Below are 20917 nucleotides of genomic sequence, written 5' to 3' on the forward strand. Positions count from 1 at the left end.
CCATTAGGCAGGAAGTACAATACAATGCACCCCCATAGGCAACCTGTAAAGTATAATGCTCCCCCATTAGGCAGTCTGTATAGTATAATGCACCCCCATTAGGCAGCCTGTATAGTATAATGCACCCCCATTAGGCAGCCTGTATAGTATAATGCACCCCCATTAGTCAGCCTGTATAGTATAAAGCACCCCCATTCGGCAGCATGTATAGTATAATGCAACCCCATTAGGCAGCCTGTATAGTATAATGCATCCCCATTAGGCAGCCTGTATAGTATAATGCACCCCCATTAGGCAGCCTGTATAGTATAATGCAACCCCATTAGGCAGTCTGTATAGTATAATGCACCCCCATTAGGCAGCCTGTGTAGTATAATGCAACCCCATTAGGCAGCCTGTATAGTATAATGCACCCCCATTAGGCAGTCTGTATAGTATAGTGCACCCATGTTAGGTAGCCATTGCAGTATAATGCACCCGATAAAAAAAATACAATACTCACCTTTCTTCCTCCTTGTTCACGTGGTGCTCTGAGCGCCCGCTCATCTCCAGACAGTGGGCATCGAGTACTGACCCCCTGTCAGTGTCGGCATCGGTGACGTTTGACACTGACAGGGGGATGATGGGAGAGGGAGTGTAACGCTCCCTCTCTCATCAATGCGGTCAGCTGTATCGGCATGTAGCCGATACAACTGACCCTGCAATGACATGCGGGGGGCCCACTGTTGGCACGGGCCTCAGAGTGCGCGCTGTACACGCCAATTCAGTTACATAGTGTACCTCCGGTTGGGCCCCTCAGAGCGCGTTGCCAGGGGCCACCGCCCCCTTTGCCTTCCCCGGTAGCTACGCTACTGTGTCACATCTATTCCAAAATGGTTTAAATAAAAGGTTGTCTTGCCCCACAAAAAATAAGCTGAAAAATAAAAAAAGTTACGGGTCTCGGAAAAGGGTGACATACATTTTTTTTTTTCAATGTTCTGATTTTTCTTTCACCACTAACACAATAAAAAGTGTTGCCAAATGTGGTATTGCTATAATTGTACAGATAATGAGAATCATATTGTCAGGTCATTTTTACAACACATTGAACGCTGTAAAAACGATTCCCAAAAAACAACAGAATTGTGATTTTTTTTTTCCTCAATTTCAAGGCACTTGAATTTTTTTTCCTATTTTCCAGTACACCTTGTGGTAAAAAGAATGCGACATTCAAAAGTACAACTCAACCCTTATGTCGAGTCGACAGAAAAACAGCAATGCTCTGGCTCTTTGAAGAAGGGGAGAAAAAAATAAAAACGGAAATTGGCTGAGTCTGGAAGGGTTAAAGATTTTCTGTTTTATATTTGTCATCCTTGTGGAAAATGTACAAAGCCATTGTTAATTTCTTACTAGCAATATTGAGACTGGCACATGTGGCAATTACCCTCTTCCTACCTTACCCTACTAGTGCTTTTATGTGTGACTTATAAGAGTGGATTTTTTTGGGTGAAATAATTATATTCATTATTTGTGAGTAAAGGATAACAAGCTTTGTATCATGACATAACTATTATTGAATGACAGTAAAATGTCTGTGCCCAACCCAACAAACTATAGCTTGATTACATATGTTTTGCTTTACACATAGTACTTGGCAGTAAATGTACTGTATGAGCAATAGATAAATAAGTCCACATTGTAATGGATTAACCTTTATGTCTTACTATTTTTAATGTCAGATTTATCAAGTTCAGTGAAATTTTTATAGCCACACGGCACTGGGGCACTGTAGGGGCTATCTTACTGTGTGAGGCTTGTTGGGACGTCACATTGTGGAGGGTTCATTGTGGGGACATTATACTGTGTGGGGGAGGCTGTGGGGGCTATCATACTGTGTAGGAAAACAGTGGGAGCCATCATTCCGTTTTGGGGGCTGTGGGGACATCATGCTGTGGTGTCACTGTGAGGACATCATAAACTGTCAGGGCTGTGGGGAATTCATACTCTGTGGGGAGGCTGTGGGGGCATCATACTATGTTGTTGTTATAGAGGACTTCTTAATATGTGTGTGTGGGCGGGTGCTGTGGAGGTTCGCTTTTTAAAAAGTGGAAAATCCATTTAAGTTGCCTTAATTAAAGGGAACCTATCAGCAGGATTGTGCTGAGTAACCTACAGACAGTGTCAGGTCGGCACCATTATACTGATTAAAATAATACCTCGGTGATGAAATCTGTCTTGTGGTTGTTGTTTAATCTTTATCTTCAGTTTTTAGTTAATGATATGCTCATGCTCCAGGACAGCCTATGGGGGGAGTCTTTAAGTGGTGCTCTGACTAGATATTAATCTGTATGGCCTCTGACGGGTCACTGATTTTATTTTTTTAGGAACTTAGGGATGACATCAAATAAATAAGTAACATACACATTACATATGCGATATTGCTGCAGCACAGGCGCCAACGTTTGCCCGCAGCAGGGGACTTTTTTTAAAGATATATATGATATTCCTTATGTAAACCAGGTGGCAGGTCACTGAGGGATCAGTGACCTGTCAGAAGCCATACTGATGAATACAGTGGGGAAAAAAAAGTATATAGTCAGTCATTGTACAAGTTCTCCCACTTAAAAAAAATGAGAGAGGCCTGTAATTGACATCATAGGTAGACCACAACTATGAGAGTCAAAATGAGAAAACAAATCCAGAAAATCACCTTGTCTGATTGGGCAAGATTTATTTCGCACATTATGGTGGAAGATAAGTATTTGGCCACCCAGTAGGGTAGCTACCAGGGGGGCAGAGGGTGTGGGCACCCCGGGCCCGCTGCTCAGTGGGGGCCCACCGGGAACTACGCTACTGTAACTGTATCGGCATGCTCAGCACGCCGATACAGTTACCTTCTGCGGCAGAGCAGGGAGAATCGATCTCCTTGCTCTGCCACCGGCCGCTATGGAGCCCCTGAGCAGGCGGGGGGCCCAGTGCCAGCAGTGGGCCCCCCGCCTGTCATCGCAAGGTCAGCTGTACCGGCATTTAACTGATACAGCTGACCAAAATGATGAGGGAAGGAGCGCTGCCCTACTTCTCCCATCATCCCCTTGTCAGCGTCTGAAGTCGCCGACGCTGACAGCGGGCACGATGATGTCACTGCCCAGCGCCCGCGGAGGACACCGTGTCTGGGCACTGAGACACACATGCTGCAACAGCCCATTCTAATCTCTATAAAGCTATCCATAAGCCATCTATTAGGAGACGCAGATTACAGTGTGTTCTCTGACACAATACCTGATACATCTACTAAATATTTATACATATTAGTCCATATAAATCTTAAAAGAACACATTCAAAAATCTGATATAACAAAGAGGCCCCCCAAGATACTATACAGGCCGCAGAATGTTTAGTTCAAACATATAAAGTTTATTTATCATCCATGAATAAAATTATTTCATTTCTTTAACATCCATAATTACATAATGTGCAAGTACCTCCAATCCAAAAAACAACTGGTCACATGTGCTTAGTGAACAATCCTGGCATACTGACAACCAGTTCTATATATTACATAACTTGTTTCATGTCAGATCACTTTATAGAGAAATGATAGGCAGGATCTAGATATATCTCCAGGGTAAATAAATCTACTTCAGTTTTAAATTTCTAAGGTGCCAATGTGCATAAATAGGTACCCATATACATTTAATAAAGTTTAATAAAGAACTAGCTGCAATAATACTTATGTGCAGTAGATATATGCATATATTAGCAAAATAAGATAGTAAATACAGCGTGATTTTAACAATTTTACCAATTCACAAATAATTTGTCTCTTAAATCTGAGGATAGGACCACTACATGATTGGCATGTGCACCGTTAGAAAGAGAAGTGGTAAGTATAATATATAGCTATCTGAGCATATTTACCTTGCCAAGCACATATAAGACCAGGAACCCCTACGCGCGCCCTATGCGCGTTTCGATATGTTCTTCTTCCGGGGGTGTTTTGGGTACTACAATAAAACCTCTCACAGCATTAAGTTGAGTGCCAGGTTATTTCTATTGAGTTACACATGGTATGGGAACCTACCTTGGCACCATATATAGTAGTGCACACGCTTCTACCTCACATGCCCAGTGCCCGCTGTCAGGAGATGAGCAGGCGCTCAGAGCAGTGCAGGAGCTAGGAAGAAGAGAGGTGAGTATTTATTTTTTATGGGGTGCTGCCTTATACTACAGAGTCTGCCTATAGGTGCTGCCTTGTGCTATAGAGTCTGCCTATGGGGGGTGCATTATACAATATAGAGTAGGCCTATGGGGAGTGCATTATACTATATTGAGGACTATCTGGTGCATTATACTATATTGAGGACTATCTGGTGCATTATAATATATTTAGGACTATCTGGTGCATTATACTATATTGAGGACGATCTGGTGCATTATACTGTATGGAGGTTATCTAGTGGGGCATCATACAGTGTGGAGATTATTTGAGAGGGCCATCGTAAAGTGTGGGGATTACATTGAAGTGGCCATCATACAGTGTTGGAGCCTTCAAACAGTTTGCAGGCTACTACGGGGTCAGTATACTGTGTGGGTGGTACTATACAGTGAAGGGGCATTATACTGTTTATAAGAGACCATCATACTGCGTATAGGGGAGCTGTACAGGGAGGACTCGGGACATTATTAAATGTAAAGTGGGTACTTATTGTTATAGGGGAACTCAGGTTACTGTGACTATCAAAGGGGCACACAGGGCAATATTAATTTCTAGGGGGCAAAAAATGGGAACTGTTTTCTAGAGCACTTGCACCTGGCATTACTATATTCTAGAGGGTTACTTTAGAATTTAGATGACACAGAGAACCACACAGCAGGTGCATTAATAGGGACACATACGGCAGCAGTGGCTCGGTATTGGGATATCAGCAGGATGAGGAGTTTGTGCAAGTTGGGAATAGATGGTGATGGGGCTGGAATATGATAAGTGAAATGTGACTTTTTTGTATTCTTTGTTGTATTCTCTGCAGCTGGAAAAAGTCGTGGCTGGAAGAAGTTGTCATGTCGGTCTGGGCCAGATGGAAAAGATGGGAAAAATGAACGATTCTATCATAAAGAACGTCAGCAGTAAGTCATTATCTGTAACTGTGCTGTGATCATATTTTCTGTAGGACTGGTATCTACCACTGACCATATGGCCGTAATATAAATATTTGTCTTTAAATAGAGATTATTTTCAGTAACATCTCTGTCATCTGCTGAGGTTCTCTCCACTATTTGGGTGCGTCATCAAGTTGTAATCAAGGTTACCTGGTTAGGGGCCCACTCAGAAGCTTTGCCCCCCTGAACCAAAACCCTAGCTATGCCTCTATGGTCTCCTAAAACATGCAAGATTTATGGCTATCACAGACCTGTAACTTCTTCTTTAAGAGGCTCCTCTGTCCTCCAATCATTACTTGTAGTAATGGCACATGTTTGAACTTGTTATCAGTATAAAAGACACCTGTCCACAACCTCAAATAGTCACACTCCAAACTCCACTATGGTGAAGACCAAAGAGCTGTCGAAGAACACCAGAAACAAAATTGTAGCCCTGCATCAGGCTGGGAAGACTGAATCTGCAATAGGCAAGCAGCTTGGAGTGATGAAATCAACTGTGGAAGCAATAATAAGAAAATGGAAGACATACAAGACCACTGATAATCTCCCTTGATCTTGGGCTCCACGCAAGATCTCACCCCGTGGGGTCAAAATGATCACAAGAACGGTGAGCAAAAATCCCAGAACCACATGGGGGGACCTAGTGAATGACCTGCATAGAGCTGGGACCACTGTAACAAAGGCTACCATCTGTAACACAGTACGTCACCAGGAACTCAGATCCTGCAGTGCCAGACATGTCCCCCTGCTTAAGCCAGTACATGTCCGGGTCCCTCTGAAGTTTTCTAGAGAGCATTTGGATTATCCAGGAGATTATTGGAGAATGTTATATGTTCTAATGAAACCAAAATAGAACTGTTTGGTAGAAACAAAACTCGTCATGTTTGAAGAAGATAGAATGCTGAGTTGCATCCTAAAAACACCATGCCTACTGGGAAGCATGGGGGTGGCAGCATCATGCTTTGGGGCTGTTTCTCTGCAAAGTGACCAGGATGACTGATCCGTGTACATTAAAGAATGAATGGGGCCATGTATCGTGAGATTTTGCTGATTCCTTCCATCAGCAAGGGCACTGAAGATGAAATGTGGATGGGTCTTTCAGCATGATAATGATCACAAGCACACCACCTGGGCAATGAAGGAGTGGCTTCGTAAGAATCATATGAAGGTCCTGGAGTGGCTTAGCCAGTCTCCATATTTCAACCCCATAGAAAACCTTTGGTGGGAGTTGAAAGTCCATGTTGCCCAGCGACAGGCCCAAAACATCACTGCTCTAGAGGAGATCTATATGGAGGAATTGGGCCAACATAACACCAGCAATGTGTACCAGCCTTTTGAAGACTTACAGAAAACATTTAACCTCTGTCATTGCCAACAAAGGATGTATAACAAAATATTGAGATGAACTTTTGTTAATGACCAAAAACTTATTTTCCACAATAATTAGCAAAATAAATCTTGCCAAATCAGACAAGGTGATTTTCTGGATTTGTTTTCTCATTTTGACTCTCATAGTTGTGGTCTACCTATGATATCAATTACAGGCCTCTCTCATCTTTTTACGTGCTTGAACTTGCACAATTGGTGGCTGACTAAATACTTTTTTCCCCACTGTATTCAATCAGGGGACAATCCCGCTAAAAGAGTTGATGCAAATTTGTATTCCTAACTTGTTAATGACTAGGTGTCCCACAGCTAGGACCCTCACAGATCTAAAGAATGGAGCAATGACCAAGCATGTGTTGAACTACCATCATAACAAGTATGAAATGGCCATTTCGAGACAGTAACAGTTTTTAAAATTATTCCAATTGAAAAATTATTGCTTTCTTGATCTAACAGGGCAGCACGGTGGCTCTTTGGTTAGCACTGTAACTTACAGCGCTGGGGTCCAGGGTGCAAATCCAACCAATGACAACATCTGCAAGGAATTCGTATACGGTATTCTCCCCATGTTTGTGTGGGTTTCCTCCAGGTTCTCCCAAAGACATTCTGATTGGGAATTTAGATTAATGTCTGTAAAGCAATGTGGAATTAATGGTGCCATGTAAGTGAGTAAAATAAATAAATATATAAAATAAATAATACATTTCTTAAACCCTTAAATTCAATTCAAAATAACAAAAGTACAGATGTCTATAAATTTCTTTCTTTATTATGGTGCGAACACTGTGAACCAAAAAAATGCCTGACAAGGTTAATGGAGACTCCAAATGCCAAAAGTAATATTTTTTTTTCATCTTTAATGTCTTTTTGTACAAAAACCCCTGTAAATCAAACTCCTGTGCAAAAATTAAAAACAGCAATCCTGAAAACGGACATAATATTTTATGAGCCATTATAAAAAAATAAAAATAGGTTTATGTAAGATTTTTAACCATAGTGTTATATGAGACAAAAAGAAAACATGAAAATAACAAGGTGAGACGACACAAGGCAACATTTATGAAGCTGTTAATTACACATTGTTACTATTATGTTTTAATTATTCTTTTAAAATGTTAAAAAAATAAGGTCTTGATTTACAGGTGGCAAAATAACCAACTGTAAATTTGTTTGCAATTTAGAAGGTGTGTAGTTATTTCTTTTTCTGTCAATAATAGTACTATGAAATGCCATGCCAGCGCTTTATGACAATAAAACTGCAATTATAGGTTATTTTTATGTTGTAGAATGCTACCATACCCATTACCTGTGTATAAAAGCTGATGTTGCCTTCACTTCAGAACTGCTCTCCCAAGCTTCCACCGCAGTTAGCCTCATCTATCCTTTCCTGTCATGGCTCACTGTAACTCTGCATTCAGAAATTTCAGCTCTTCTTCTATGCCAAGGAATGGGAACAGGAGCCATTTGAGCTCTCCAAGAAGCAATAGTGGCTCAAGGATGCAGTCCCAGTACAGCAGAAGTGCCTATAATGCTGGAGGAGCAAGAAAAATCTCTGTTGCAAGTTGTAATGCTGGAATGGGTGGCTATGGGGGCGCTGGTATGGGTTCTGGATATGGCTCGTCTGGAGCTGGCTTTGGCAGACCGGGAGGTGCAGGCTTTGGTGGAGCAGGATATGGAGGCTCAGGCTTTGGTGGATCTGGCTTTGGGAATGGTGGATATGGAAACATTACAAATGTTACTGTAAATGAAAGTCTTCTCACCCCCTTAAATTTGGAGATTGATCCAAATATCCAGAAAGTACGAAAAGAGGAAAAGGAACAGATCAAGACTCTGAACAACAAATTCGCTTCCTTTATTGACAAGGTATGTTCATCCTACACCCACAAGTACGAGACACATGATAGAAATAAGTAGTGCAACTAAATTATAGAACTGTGGAAACAGAATTTGTTCAGATGGGCCTACAACTTCCAAGCAGAAAATAGAGAAATGATAGATTATAAAAATGATAGATTATTCACTATCAAACTTTAGTCTACGATGACTAGCACCTCTGTAGAACGTTCTGTCATGCTTCAGTTCACAGTAGTATGCATATGACTTCTGTAACTGTATTCAGTCTCCTACTGTCTTCTCCCCCCTTCCTTACTAGATTGCAAGCCCTCGTGGGCAGGGTCTTCCCTTCCTCTGTACCAGTCTGTCACTCATTTAGGCATGTTTATTGAATTTGCTTATTTATTGTGTTATGTACTTTTTCCCTTTTCATTTATAGAGGTCCCTAAAAAAAGATTATTTTTTTGTTTGCACCTGTTCTTTCATACATAATACATTGTACTTTTTTTTTCTTACCAATCAATAGTTTCTTCTGTGAAACCAAAACTAGTGCCAATAATTAGAATTTTACGACTATTATTTTTTTTTTTCAGTTCAATTCTCTACATTGTTTTTAATAATTTACTATTGCGATGGTTTCTCCAAAAAACATATACCATAATACCAACATATAAATTGAATTTTGTAGGTGCGATTTTTAGAACAGCAAAATAAAATGCTGGAAACCAAATGGGCTTTCCTGCAAGAACAAAAAACAGCAAAAAGCAACGTAGAACCTCTTTTCGAGTCCTACATATCTAACCTCAGAAGGCAGTTGGATTCCTTTCAAAGTGAAAAGTTGCGTCTAGAAGGAGAGAAGAGGAACATGGAAGATTTGTTGGAAGACTTCAAGAAAAAGTATGATTTTATTTCAATATTTCATCTATACTTCCATAATAACGAGTAAGTCATTCACAATGGCTTGTTGTCCCTTTATCTGTAGGTATGAAGATGAACTGAACAAGCGCACAGCAGCAGAAAATCAGTTTGTAGTATTGAAAAAGGTGAGACGGCATACACAATTTCTGTGGCAGTGAAAAAAGTTTATTAGTACAGGTTGGGTAACACAATGTACCTTATAATTTACAGGATGTGGACGCAGCATTTATGAACAAAACTGACCTACAGTCAAGGGTTGATTCTTTGACTGATGAGATCAACTTCTCTAGAGCTATTTATGAAATGGTAAGTTATTATTTGTGGAGACACTAAGCTTTTTATTGGCTTCTTTAATATACAGTGAGCTGTAGCTACTTGCGAAACCTTCGCAAATCAGGTCATTATTTTTGTATTTTGAAAAAGGTTCTTTGGCCTAATACATTTTATTTGGTAGGGCTATATAGAATTTCACACAGAACTTTACTTATATGTATTTCTACATTATACTACAATAATTTGCACCATGATGAAATCTCACCAAAAAAGCATGCTTTCAAGAGATATATTCATGATCTAGATCAATTTTTCTGTGACAGTTTACACAATTTTTCTTTTACATTGGCTCTCAGTTTAGAAAGGCCCATTAATCCAGATCTTTTTCCGAGCAATTGTGGGTGGTTTGTAGAGGTTTCACTATGAACAAAGACAGCTCCAAAAGACTACCAATTTAAGATGTACAGTACATAATCTGGACCAGATTTCCTCTTACAGAATTTAAAATCTATAATATCATATCCATCTTTCACATTCTTTGGGAAACCCCTTTCAGTGCAAATTTGAGAGTCTCAAATATGTTTTGTGGTATATTACTGACATTTTTCATTTTCTTTTGTTTTCCTTATGAATTTTACAGGAAATAACTGAACTTGAAAATCAGATCTCCGACACTTCAGTTATTGTGTCAATGGACAACAGCCGAGATCTAGATATGGATGGCATCATCGCTGAGGTCAAAGGCCAATATGAAGAGATTGCCAGGAACAGTAGAGCTGAGGCTGAATCCTGGTATCAATCAAAAGTAAGTGCAGACTGAAGAAACCTACCATTTCAGTCGGTGGAGTAGAATTCGAGGCAAACGATTGTAGACTACTAGTGCATCGTTTCCACTGAAATGCTGAAAATCTTTTTTACATTTCTCCAGTATGAAGAACTACAGAATACAGCAGGAAAGCATGGAGATGACCTGAGAAACACCAAGAATGAAATTGCAGATCTCAACAGAATAGTGAACAAGCTCAAAGCCGAGATTGAAAATGCAAAGGCTCAGGTAAATCATTAATAGGTTAGATAAATGAGATGATGGCCTATTAAATTACAGTTAGCTACATTCATGTTTCTAATTTTTTGCATTTCTAAAATTTGGTAGTTTATATCTGTATAATTTACATGTATTTTAGGAATTCTGGGGCTTGATCAAGGATTATGGTCACAGTTGAATGCAAATGCTGAATATAGTACTGTCAGAAGAATACACATATTAGGCTAGGTTCACACTAGCGTTGCGCCGCCCTGCGTCGGCGCGCGTTTTGCGTCGCGTGCGTCGTTTTTGACAAAAATCGGACGCACAGAAAATGCTACAATGTAGCGTTTTCTTGCGTCCGACGCTAGCGTCGGAAATGACGCACGTGGCGAAAAACGCCACCAAAACAACGCACGCGTCCCCTATGTTAAACATACCAATGTGAACGTAGCCTTACACATATGTCAATGAAAGCACTGCTATGTTTATACAGTAACATTTATGTTTTTTAGAGAGCCAAACTAGAGTCTGCCATAGCAGAAGCTGAGGATCGTGGAGAGATGGCTATCAAAGATGCTAAGGATAAACTGATTGATCTGGAGGAAGCTCTTCAGAAGGCCAAGCAGGACATGGCTCGCCAACTGAAAGAATACCAGGAGCTGATGAATGTCAAACTGGCCCTGGATCTTGAGATCGCCACCTACAGGAAACTGCTGGAAGGAGAAGAGTGCAGGTACAAATACAATGAATATAGTTTTAAAAGAAAAATCTCAAAAACAAGAGAAAACAATTGACTTATTCAGTTGACCTAATTAATACACATATCATCAAGAGATAATTTTAGTATGACATATTCACATAACTGCAATTATCCTTTATTTTCTGTCTTAAAGATTTATTGGTAACTTGGCAAATTTGCAAAGCTTTAATTTAAAAAAAAAACATTTATTATGTACCTTGTATATTAGTATGGTTTTGAGATCATTAGAGTTTGTCAGCATATTTCAGGCTTTTAAACTAAAAAAAAATTATATAAAAAAAGCAGCTATATTTACCAACATCAACCAAAGCACTGCAGGACGCAGCAGTGACCCATGACAAAGGCAGAGGCAACACAGGTGCAAATTCTAATGAAACAACCTGCCAGTGTGACTGCCTATTTTTTTTAAAGGCACACAGATAAGAATTAAAATGGAGGCAACCAGTTTACATATCACTAGGTGCATTCCGGGGGTGGCGTATGTGCATCAACTTTTCCTGGACAACAGCCTCAATGACGTTCTAGACATGCACCTCTACCCCCTGGAATGCACGGAACAGTCACAGGGTTTCAATGCCAATAATGTTGACATAAGGGAACCCTGCACCAATCAGTCAAGTTGAAAGAGGAGAGAGCTAAAGTATTGAAAATCAAGGATACTGGTGAGATAACACCCAATGGACCCTTACCATCTACTTTCGTGTGATGTGAGGCAAAATTTAAGTTTATTTTTTTCCTGCTTTCCTACTGCTACAAATGGTCACTTGCGTAAGTGTAAATGATTCAGTGGGATTAGTAAATTGGCAGCCTGAAATGTGCTAACATATTACCTTTAACATAAAACTTTAGAAACTTTTTAATTTAATTTAATTATTTTGTAGGATTTCTGGAGAATGTGCTGGACCCGTTAAGATATGTAAGTATTATAATATCAAGCAATCTTTATTAATTATTGCTGTTATCATCCATAGTATTTAATATGTAACACTCCTGCTATCTTTTACTTACAGCTGTTGTTACATCTACCATGGGAGGTTCCAACTGTAACGGAGGTGGCTTTTACCATGATGGAGGAATGAGCTCTGGTGGTATCAGTGGTGGTGTCAGTGGTGGAGCCAGTGGTGGAGTAAGTGGTGGAGCCAGTGGCAGTGCAGGAGTGAGCAGCAACCGCTTGAGTGGTGGAAACAATTTTAACTCTAGTAGTGGAAATGTCAACAGAAGTTACAGTACCGGATCCGGATATACCTCTGGAAGCAGCACAACTGTGACCACAACTAGATCTACCTCATCAAGTTCCAGAAAAATGTAATCTCATAATGTCTTCAACTGATTGAAAAGTATTTCCGACTGGCTTTGTTCTTGCGTACTCGCATATCGTGCTACCTTTGCCTACATGCCTGTTTAACCATAATCAATACATGACATGACTAATAATGCAAATTACAAGCATACTATTTAATGGATGATGACAATATACCTTTATTGTTTCATATTGATGTGTTAATTCTGCACAAGTGACATATTTATAAACTATGGAAACAGTTAAAAAAGCAAAAACTAAATTTAATATACCTGTATTTACAAATTATTTATATTTTCAACACAAATTAGACTCACATTGGAATGGGTTGATAAGGAACCATGAAAATTGCATAGATCATGATATTTAATTCTAAATGTCTTCACAGTTTGTAAATGTAGAAAAGAATTGTCTAGTCCTGATATTTATTTTAATCCAACAAATGATGACTAGCAAGTGTAAATATGTGACACAGTATTCCTTTAAGTTGTGATTCCTTACCTTTTCGCCAGTGGCATATCTCATTGCTTTAACTATTACTTTATAGCTTCTGTACAAGGTTCTCTTTTTATTTCAGTTCAATAAACTTTACTTCATGAATATCATCTTTGTGTTGTGTTTCAGTCATTGTATAATTTGTATCCAAGGAGAGATCAATGCTTTTTTCTTAAATGGTTTTTCCAACAGTGTGCATAAATCAATAGTGCAAGGGAATAAAAAGTCTTTGTAGTATATCTTATCAAAGAAATAGAAAAATAAGCTTTTTTCTTCACTAAAAGCTTCATAGTTTCATAGATTTTAAGGTTTAAGTCCATCGATTTCAATCTAATCCCTAACATGTTAATCTAAGCATACAGAAATCAAACTAATTCCCTGGATCAATGAAATATCACATAAACTAGTACTCATTACCTGTAATATTCTATTTTTTAAGAAAGTCATCAAGGCCCTCCGTGAACTTTTTTAGTGAATCGACCTTTACAACATCATGTGACAGAAAGTTCCATAATCTCACGGCTCTTGAAATAAAGAATTACAATTAGTGAAAATGATTAAACCTTTGTTCCCCTAGATCAGTTTTCCCCAACTCTGGTCCTCAAGAACCACCAACAGGTCATGTTTTCAGGATTTCCTGAGTATTGCACGGGTGATTGAGTTATTGCCTGTGTAGGTGATGCAATTATCACTGTGCAATACTAAGGAAATACTGAAAACATGACCTGTTGGTGGCTCTTGAGGACCTAAGTTGGGGAACACTGCCCTAGATGTAGACGATACCTCCTTGTCACAGTTGCAGACCTAGGTGTAAAAAGATCATTAGAAAGATCTCTGTACTGTCCCTTCATATATTTATACATTGCAAAGAGATTTCCCCTAAACATTCATTTTTCTGAACTGAATAACCTGAAGTTTGATGACCTATATGGGTATTGCAGTCAAGACATTCAATTAATATCCTTGGTTGCTCTTGTTCGTACCCGCTCTAGTTTAGCTATGTCCTTTCAATAGTGAAACTGTACACATTATTCTAAGTGTGGCCACACTAGTGTCTTGTATACAGGCAAAACATTGCTCTTGTCATGAGCATCTAAGCCTCGCTTAAAGCATCCTGTCAGTGAAGTTGAGTTTGTGGTCCACACATACACCCAAGCCTTTTTCAGTGACATTTGTACCCAGTGCTTTTTCATTTAGTACACAATTATACATTTTATTTCTTTTGTTCAAGTGTGTGACCTTGTATTTATCTTCATTAATCTTCAATTGCCATTTTTCAGCTAAAGCCTCCAGCTTAGATAAATGTCACTCTGTGATTGTTTGTACCAAAAGTACCTCTAAATGTGAGAAGCTTTGGGCCACCAGCCATACTGTTCTCCTGTTTTTCCCTAAGGTATACCCTCCCCCTCCACAGGAGACCAGGGACAGAAATGCTAGTGTATCAACACATAAGACGGACAAGGATAACAGAAAGCAAAGGTAGAGTGGTATAAAAGGAAATGTAGGAATGTACCAACCAAATGGGAATAGGACAAAGAGGAAAGCATACATCCAAAAGCAGAACGCAACAATCTCCAGTAGCAACAATGATCTCCAATTCAGCACAGCATCTCCAAGAAGCTAGGATGCAAATCTTTCACTTACAAGGAAGAGAAAATCTGGCCAGGTTTTATAGGGAGAGGTAATGACCAGATCAGAGGCAGCTGAAATGGAGGTGCATGCTTCTAACCAGCATAGAAAGGGTCATTAACTTCTTAAGCAACAAATTAAACCAAATCCATTTAATATGGGAAACAAACACACAGGTTAAATGGAAGATCTGCGATTCACCATACGTAGTGATCTTCGAACCCCAGATCTCCCAAGAGGACGTGACACACTCGTGACAATAAATCTTTGTGTAATATTAAAATATTAAATTATCTTTCTCTGTCTTGATTACCTTGTAGAATTTAGTATAATTTGCAAATATTGATATTCTACTCTGTATGCCCCTACGAGGTCATTAATGAATTGTTAAAAAGTAGAGGGCCCAATAATGATCCCTGTGGTAATAACTATAATAACAATAATCTTTATTTATATAGCGCCAACATATTCCACAGCATAATTCACTGTTAACTGGGATCTAGTCTGAGAGTGTCCTATTAATAATCACACTCAATTTCTTGTCACTTACACAGTTGTTAGATGAGCGAATATACTCGTTACGTTACTCGAGATTTCTCGAGCATGCTTGGGTGTCCTCTGAGTATTTTTTAGTGCTCGGAGATTTAGTTTTTCATTGCCGCAGCTGAATGATTTACATCTGTTAGCCAGCATAAGTACATGTGGGGTTTGCCTGGTTGCTAGGGAATCCCCACGTGTACTTATGTTAACAGATGTAAATCATTCAGCTGCGGCAAGAAAAACTAAATCTCCGAGCACTAAAAAATACTCGGAGGACCCCCGAGCATGCTAGAGAAATCTTGAGTAACGAGTATATTCGCTCATCACTATTGTTAATCCAATTACACATATTTTTCCCTTCCCCACGACATCACCATGGAGAAAGAGGATCCGCCCCAAGGACAGGAACTATGGTCATGCATCAAGCTGAGCCTGAGAGTGCAGCTTCAGTGATCTATGGTGACGTCATTGACGTTACTGCTGGTCACAGGCAGCGGTTCTCAGGCTCAGCTCATTGTCTCTTGGATTCATGGCTGAGTGGTCGCATTATGCCACTGCTCAGCCATGCAATTAAGATTAAGCAGTATTGGACTCTTTGTGGGACAAATAGATTATTAGAGGACAGGTGATGGTGTTTTATTACTTTTAATTTTACAGTAATAAATGGGTGAATGAGGGTGGGGAGTGTTTATTTCAAATAAAGGATTTTTTCTGTGCGTTTATTTCAATTAAAGGACCTTTTTCTGTTTGTGTCTTTATTTAATTTTCACTACGAGGTTAGTAATGGGAGCATCTTAAAGACGCCTCTCTATTACTAACCCCTGGGCTTGATGTCAGCTGACATTACAAAGCTTACTGACATCAACCCCACAATTCATTGACAATGAAACCACCAGACTCAAATCCAATTAAAGCAGCTGTCATGTTTCCCTGCACTGGTTAGCAAAAATAGAGGCGACCCCATGTCATTGTTTTATTTTATTTATCCATTGCAAAGGCACCGCTCCTGAGTTCACCTCTTCTCGCTGCGATCAGCAAGATTGCTTGTACTATGATGAGAGTAAAAAGAAAGAGGCAGCAATACACGACTGATGAAAAATGGAAAAAATTTATTCATGCATGACAAGCCATATTAAAAACATGAAAAACCTGACCCTTTGTCATAGGATATACAATTAAAATCATAGCCGGAATAAATATAAACGAAGAACCAATAATAATAATAATAATTTTATTTATATAGCGCCAACATATTCCGCAGCGCTTTACAAATTATAGAGGGGACTTGTACAGACAATAGACATTACAGCATAACAGAAATCACAGTTTAAAATAGATACCAAGAGGAATGAGGGCCCTGCTCGCAAGCTTACCAACTATGAGGAAAAGGGGAGACACGAGAGGTGGATGGTAACAATTGCTTTAGTTGTTCGGACATGCCATGTAAAGCTGCATGAACCAGTTAACAGCCTAAGTATGTAGCAGTACAGACACAGAGGGCTATTAACTGCATAAATTGTATGAGAACATGATGCGAGGAACCTGATATTGGTTTAACATATGAATGGGCCACACAGGGATAATTAGGTTAATGCGTTGAGGCGGTAGGCCAGTCTGAACCAATCACAAATAACAAATCATTAATTACATATGCACAAACTGTGGATACACAGCACTGAATATCAACAATGAAAGAAATGTATCAATAAATATAAAATAAATAGTTTCTTGAGTTCAGGCCCTTCTGATATCTCACGTCCAACTTTAGGATCCAAAAAGCCTCCCTTGTGGTCAATAATTTCTGTTTGTTTCCATCCCGAATAGAATTGTAAGGCTATGTTCACACATTGCGGTTTTTACCGCGGAACCGCAGCGATTTTGCAGCTGCAGGTCTATAGCAGTTTCCATAGCATTTACAGTAACATACTGTATAAACCCTATGGAAACCGCAAACCGCTGTGCACATGCTGCGGGAAAAACCGCGCGGGAATGCAGCGGTTTACAATCCGCAGCATGTCACTTCTTTGGTGCAGAATCGCAGCGATTCTGCACCCATAGAAATGCATTGATCCGCTTACTTCCCGCATGGGGCTGTGCCCACTTTGCGGGAAGTAAGCGGATAATGTGCAGGTGGTGCCCAGGGTGGAGGAGAGGAGACTCTCCTCCAGGCTCCGGGAACCATATTTGAGTAAAAAAAAAAAATTAAAATAAAAAATAATGATATACTCACCCTCTGAAGTCTCAGCGCTGCACGTGGCCGTCCGGTCTCAGGTTTGCTATTATTATTATTATTATTATTATTTATTGTTATAGCGCCATTTATTCCATGGCGCTTTACATGTGAGGAGGGGTATACATAATGAAAACAAGTACAATAATCTTAGACAATACAAGTCATAACTGGTACAGGAGGAATGAGGACCCTGCCCGCGAGGGCTCACAATCTACAAGGGATGGGTGAGAATACAGTAGGTGAGGGTAGAGATGGTCATGCAGCGGTTTGGTCAATCGGTGGTAGCTGCAGGTTGTAGGCTTGTCTGAAGAGGTGGGTCTTCAGGTTCTTTTTGAAGGTTTCGATGGTAGGCGAGAGTCTGATGTGTTGTGGTAGAGGGTTCCAGAGTAGGGGTGATACGCGAGAGAAATCTTGTATACGATTGTGGGAAGAGGAGATAAGAGGGGAGTAGAGTAGGAGATCTTGTGAGGATCGGAGGTTGCGGGTAGGTAAGTACCGGGAGACGAGGTCACAGATGTATGGAGGAGACAGGTTGTGGATGGCTTTGTACGTCATGGTTAGGGTTTTGTAGTGGAGTCTCTGGGCAATGGGGAGCCAGTGAAGGGATTGACAGAGGGGAGAGGCCGGGGAATAGCGGGGGGACAGGTGGATTAGTCGGGCAGCAGAGTTTAGAATAGATTGGAGGGGTGCGAGAGTGTTAGCGGGGAGGCCACAGAGCAGGAGGTTGCAGTAGTCAAGGCGAGAGATGATGAGGGCATGGACTAGGGTTTTTGCAGATTCATGGTTGAGGAATGAACGGATTCGTGAAATATTTTTGAGTTGCAGTCGGCAGGAAGTGGAAAGGGCTTGGATATGTGGTTTGAAGGAGAGATCAGCGTCAAGGATTACCCCGAGGCAGCGAGCTTGTGGGACTGGGGAGAGTGGGCAGCCATTTACTGTAATTGATAGGTTCGTTGGGGGGGTCGCGTGAGATGGGGGAAAGATGATGAATTCTGTTTTGTCCATGTTAAGTTTCAAAAATCTAGCGGAGAAGAAGGATGAAATAGTGGACAGACATTGAGGGATTCTGGTTAGAAGGGAGGTGATATCTGGTCCAGAGATGTAGATCTGTGTGTCGTCAGCATAGAGGTGATACTGAAAGCCATGAGATTCTATGAGCTGTCCCAGGCCAAAGGTGTAAATGGAGAAGAGCAAGGGCCCAAGGACTGAACCTTGTGGGACTCCGACAGATAGAGGGCGAGGTGAGGAGGTGGTGTGTGAGTGGGAGACGCTGAATGTCCGGTCTGTTAGGTATGATGAGATCCAGGATAGGGCCAAGTCTGCGATGCCAAGGGATGAGAGGGTTTGTAATAATAGGGAATGGTCCACTGTGTCAAAGGCAGCCGACAGGTCGAGGAGGAGGAGGACAGAGTAGTGTCGCTTGCTCTTGGCGGTTAAGAGGTCATTGGTGACTTTAGTTAGGGCAGTTTCGGTGGAATGGTGTGACCAGAAGCCAGATTGTAGGCGGTCAAAGAGGGAGCAGGAAGAGAGATGGGAGGACAGTTCAAGGTAAACGTGTTGTTCCAGTAGTTTGGAGGCATAGGGGAGAAGTGATATAGGGCGATAGCTAGATACAGAGGATGGGTCAAGAGAGGGCTTTTTGAGGATAGGTGTGATGGAGGCATGTTTAAAGCTTGAGGGGAAAACACCAGTTGTTAGAGATAAGTTGAAGAGATGGGTTAGGGTTGGGATGAAGATTGTGGTGAGGTTTGGGATGAGGTGGGATGGGAGTGGGTCAAGTGCACAGGTGGTGAGATGTGATCTTGAGAGTAGAGTGGAGAGTTGATCTTCTGTAATGGTGGAGAAGTTGGTTTTGGAGGTGGAGGGCTGTGAAATCGGGAGGAAGAGCTCTGGGGGTTGTTGACCAAAACTGTCTCTAATGCTATCAATCTTCTGCTTGAAAAATGAGGCAAAGTCTTCAGCAGAGATAAGTGGGGAGGGAGGAGGTGCTGGGGGACGGAGGAGAGAATTGAAGGTGTTGAATAACTGTTTAGGGTTGTGAGAGAGGGAGGATATGAGAGATGAGAAGTAGGTTTGTTTAGCTGTGGCAAGTGTGGTCTTGAAAGTAGTGAGGGACTGTTTGAATGCGATGAAGTGCTCGTTAGAGTGGGATCTTTTCCATCTGCGCTCAGCAGCTCTGGAAGCTCGCCTAAGTTCTTTGGTCAGGCTGGTGTGCCAGGGCTGTCTGTTGATTTTGCGAGCTTTGGTATGTGTAAGTGGGGCAGCAGATTCCAAAGCTACAGCTATTGTGGTATTATATAGAGCAGCAGCGTCATCCGCATTGTGTATGGAACTTATGCCTGTGAGGGGGAGGAGGGATTCAGAGAATGAATGTAGGTCAAGATGTTTAATATTTCTGCGAGGGTGTGAAAGTTTGTGGGGTGGGGATTGTAGACATGGAGTGGAGAGAGATGAGAATGTGAGAAAGTTGTGGTCAGAGAGTGGAAGAGGTGAGTTAGAGAGGTTAGATAGAGAGCAGAGGCGGGTGAAGATGAGGTCCAGTGTGTGACCGTCTTTGTGAGTGGCTGCAGAAGACCATTGAGTGAGGCTGAAGGAGGAAGTGAGAGATAGAAGTTTAGTGGCAGCTGAGAGGGAAGTGTCAATGGGTATGTTGAAGTCGCCCATGATGATAGTGGGGATGTCCGCAGAAAGGAAATGAAGTAGCCAGGTGGTGAAGTGGTCAAAGAAGATGGTGGCTGGCCCTGGGGGGCGGTAAATGACAGCCAGTTGGAGGTTGGTGGGGGAATAGATGCGCATAGAGTGCACCTCAAAGGAAGGGAGGGTAACAGAGGGTGGCAGTGGGATTGGGGTGAAGGAGCAGTTATCTGACAGGAGAAAACCAACTCCTCCGCCATGTTTGCTGCTGGGGCGGGGTGTGTGGGAAAGGTGGAAGCCACCGTAAGAGAGTGCAGCAGGGGAGACTGAGTCAGAGGGGGTGAGCCAGGTTTCGGTGATGGCAAGGAAGGAAAGTTTGGTAGTAACAAAGAGATCATGGATGTAGGAGAGCTTGTTGCAGACAGAGCGAGCGTTCCACAGAGCTCCCGTTAGTGGGACTGGGGAAGCGGGGGCTGGGTGAATGGGTATTAGGTTAGAGAGGTTACGGAAGTTTGTGCTAGAGCGTGGATGGGAGGTAGAAATGATTGTGGGAATATGGTGAGGAGGACCAGGATTTGGAGAGATATCACCAGCAGTAAGAAGGAGCAGAGAGAGTGTTGGCAGGTGGGAGCAGGAGAGGGCTTGAGGGGGCTGTCTGTGCTTGGAGACAGAGGATTGTATGTTAAGGAACAGTTTGGAGGAGGAGGTGAGGTGGATGGGGAGGATTGAAGAGGAGATGAACAGTTCCTTAC

At 41.3% G+C, this 20917-nt stretch overlaps 1 protein-coding gene across 1 annotated transcript; it reads left to right on the plus strand.

Annotated features, from left to right (window-relative positions):
• Positions 1 to 7864: 7864 nt before the first annotated feature.
• LOC138670977 (keratin, type II cytoskeletal cochleal-like) lies at positions 7865 to 13239 on the plus strand. Its single transcript, XM_069758805.1, has 9 exons — positions 7865 to 8386; positions 9045 to 9253; positions 9339 to 9399; positions 9485 to 9580; positions 10188 to 10352; positions 10476 to 10601; positions 11087 to 11307; positions 12216 to 12250; positions 12345 to 13239. The coding sequence occupies exons 1-9, from the start codon at positions 7916 to 7918 to the stop codon at positions 12641 to 12643; spliced, it is 1683 nt and encodes a 560-aa protein (XP_069614906.1). The 5' UTR covers positions 7865 to 7915; the 3' UTR covers positions 12644 to 13239.
• The last annotated feature ends 7678 nt before the right edge of the window (positions 13240 to 20917 follow it).

Source organism: Ranitomeya imitator, chromosome 3 (assembly GCF_032444005.1).
Source record: "Ranitomeya imitator isolate aRanImi1 chromosome 3, aRanImi1.pri, whole genome shotgun sequence".
Taxonomy (NCBI): Eukaryota; Metazoa; Chordata; class Amphibia; order Anura; family Dendrobatidae; genus Ranitomeya; species Ranitomeya imitator.

Coding starts and splice junctions, on each gene's coding strand:
- LOC138670977 (XM_069758805.1), top strand. CDS start 7,916: ATGGCTCACTGTAACTCTGCATTCAGAAATTTCAGCTCTTCTTCTATG. Junction 9,400..9,484: donor AGTTTGTAGTATTGAAAAAG/GTGAGACGGCAT, acceptor TATAATTTACAG/GATGTGGACGCAGCATTTAT. Junction 10,602..11,086: donor TTGAAAATGCAAAGGCTCAG/GTAAATCATTAA, acceptor TATGTTTTTTAG/AGAGCCAAACTAGAGTCTGC.